The sequence below is a fragment of the Anneissia japonica genome, unplaced genomic scaffold, assembly GCF_011630105.1.
Source record: "Anneissia japonica isolate Jap-2015-1 unplaced genomic scaffold, ASM1163010v1 scaffold23367_len2221_cov99_single, whole genome shotgun sequence".
NCBI lineage: Eukaryota > Metazoa > Echinodermata > Crinoidea > Comatulida > Comatulidae > Anneissia > Anneissia japonica.
Genome location: NW_022693387.1, coordinates 1 through 2,221, shown reverse-complemented (window position 1 = coordinate 2,221; position 2,221 = coordinate 1). Strand labels below are relative to the sequence as shown.

At 39.4% G+C, this 2,221-nt stretch overlaps 1 protein-coding gene across 1 annotated transcript; it reads right to left on the bottom strand.

The window, feature by feature from the left end:
- Positions 1–19: 19 nt before the first annotated feature.
- LOC117100711 (tubby-related protein 4-like) lies at positions 20–2,215 on the bottom strand (the record flags this gene model as incomplete). The annotated part of the gene is made up of 4 exons (XM_033240499.1): positions 2,123–2,215; positions 1,848–1,981; positions 694–918; positions 20–260 (listed from the first exon to the last, which is right to left on the bottom strand). Coding segments are annotated over exons 1-4 (688 nt in total), but the record flags the coding sequence as incomplete, so codon positions are not given.
- Positions 2,216–2,221: the final 6 nt, after the last annotated feature.

Below are 2,221 nucleotides of genomic sequence, written 5' to 3'. Positions count from 1 at the left end.
TACTGTGCATAAAACTTACAAATCTTCATCTCATTGTTAACTTTCGGATCATAAATAACAAATTCAGTACAAAGTTTGCTGATTCTTCTCCCTTTTAGAAGAGGCACCAAGCCGCCAAGGTATTCCAAGAAGAGTGTGTAACAGGGATTTGAGTTGCTCGTCTCCTCTCCGGTTTTAACCATAGTACAATGCAGACGTTCATTACTGGGGGGTGGTCGACTTATGAATTCACGAAGTTTACACGGATCTGGAATACATCCCTAAAACCACATAGAGCAGTTAGTTATATTAATGATATTGACAGAAATACCCTTCCACCAAAGGTAATGGATCTCTCCAGAGTGCCAATCAAGATTAACAACTAACCAATCAGAACACTGCATTTTGTGGGACCTATAGCAACAATGTCTAAGGGGCGGGGCTTAGCAAAAAGGTCCACTTTTCATCTCTATACAATGTTTTATAATTTCATAATATATTAACATGAGTTATTCATTGCACCAACTGTTTTTACACTGGGCTTGATGTGGCTATATATTTCTGAGGAACACATACAACTCGCAAGTTGGTGTATTTCGTAATATGACAGCATGACAGGTAGAAATTATAAGTTTAGATTCATATATTATATTCTGTAAGTTAAAATCATAGAGAACCTAAGAGACAGTCCCTATATACGCAACATACACTAACCTTTACTGTACTGAAATATCTCTCAGAAACGAAATGTTTAAGCCTTCCAGGCAACGTCAGGCTGTTGACCGCCTTCTCCTCCTTCATAATTGATACAACCGCTTCTCTACATAAAATCTGTAATGGCGCAATCTGTTTCTCTACCCATGCAACATGGAGAAGAGCACCACATGCCACGAAAATGCGTTTATCATCATGACCCCAGGTTAAGGCTGAGAGAGGATTCTAAAAGGGTGTAAAAACAATCCACATTGAGTTAATACAAAACACTGATTAATATTTTTGTTTTTTTATTTTTTCCCCATTTGTTTTGCTTCTGTTGCTGAATAAAATCCCTTTCTTCTCTAGCACTGAACTAGGTGGCTTATCTCAAGCCGGGCTATGTTCTTATAGTAACTTGGCCTGGCGTGCCACAGTGTTTAACTTTTCTAAGCTGGGCTTTAATCGTTGAGGGGGGTCTTGCATTGACTTCGGGTAACAAAATGACCAATCAGCATTCAATCGAGCGTACGTTTCGCGAGCAATGTTTTGAAACATGTTTGCTGGTTACGGTTTATTATTATGAAAATCCTCGCGCCTGGCTAATCCGGCTAGTCTTAATGCCTGCCAAAATTTAAGCTGGGCTTAGCGTTGAGCCAGGCTTAACTCAAGCCTGGCTTATCTCAAAGTCGTAACGTAGCGTAAGTGTCTGATTTGCCTGTAAACTGGTGCCAGCTACTCCCATCTGTCCACACCTGGCAGGGGCTGTATAGACCAGTACACCAGTGTAACCCCCTACTCATCTCAAAAGATGTACTGGGTTCTATATAGTGCACACAAGCGAATTGCACACTTAGCTTTTAAAGGTTTATAGTAATTATCCGAGAAGACTTGCTTCACCTCCAGAGCCAAAGGCGAGCGGTGCCGTTTGAACCAGCAGTAATAACTGAAGGTAGTGGCAGCCCTGCCTTAACTGCTCAGCCATTCGACTCGGCAAGCTATATTTGTAGGTTTCAGTTGAATTTTATGTTAACAACATCATCATTATTAGGCCAACAATAGCTTGTGGTGCCCCCAAGTCTTACCATCCAAAAATTGTTATTTTATAATTATAAATTGAATTAAAAATTTAAATTGAATTAAGGATAACAAGAAATAAATAAGGGGTATAATACCTGTGAGCTGACATCCAGTGAGAATCGTATATGACCATGAACATTATAGAACTGAACCACGCTATTCCCATTAGATTCCATTACTCCCCCTACAGCGAGGAATGACCCACAGTTGCTCCATTCCATTACATTATCTGGGAAAAAAAAGTAAAACAGTGAAGATATTTCCTAACTATTTATAACAGTGGTGGTGAAGGAGATGATAATGATGATGACCGTGAGGATAATGACAATGATGATGGCAACGTTAAGTACACCACTATCATCAGTCTTACCTTTCATTCCAGTTTTTATCAAAATAGGCGTGACATCTTCATGAGATTTCATCAATTGAATTTCTCCATTCCCAATATCAACAGCCATGACTGATAGAT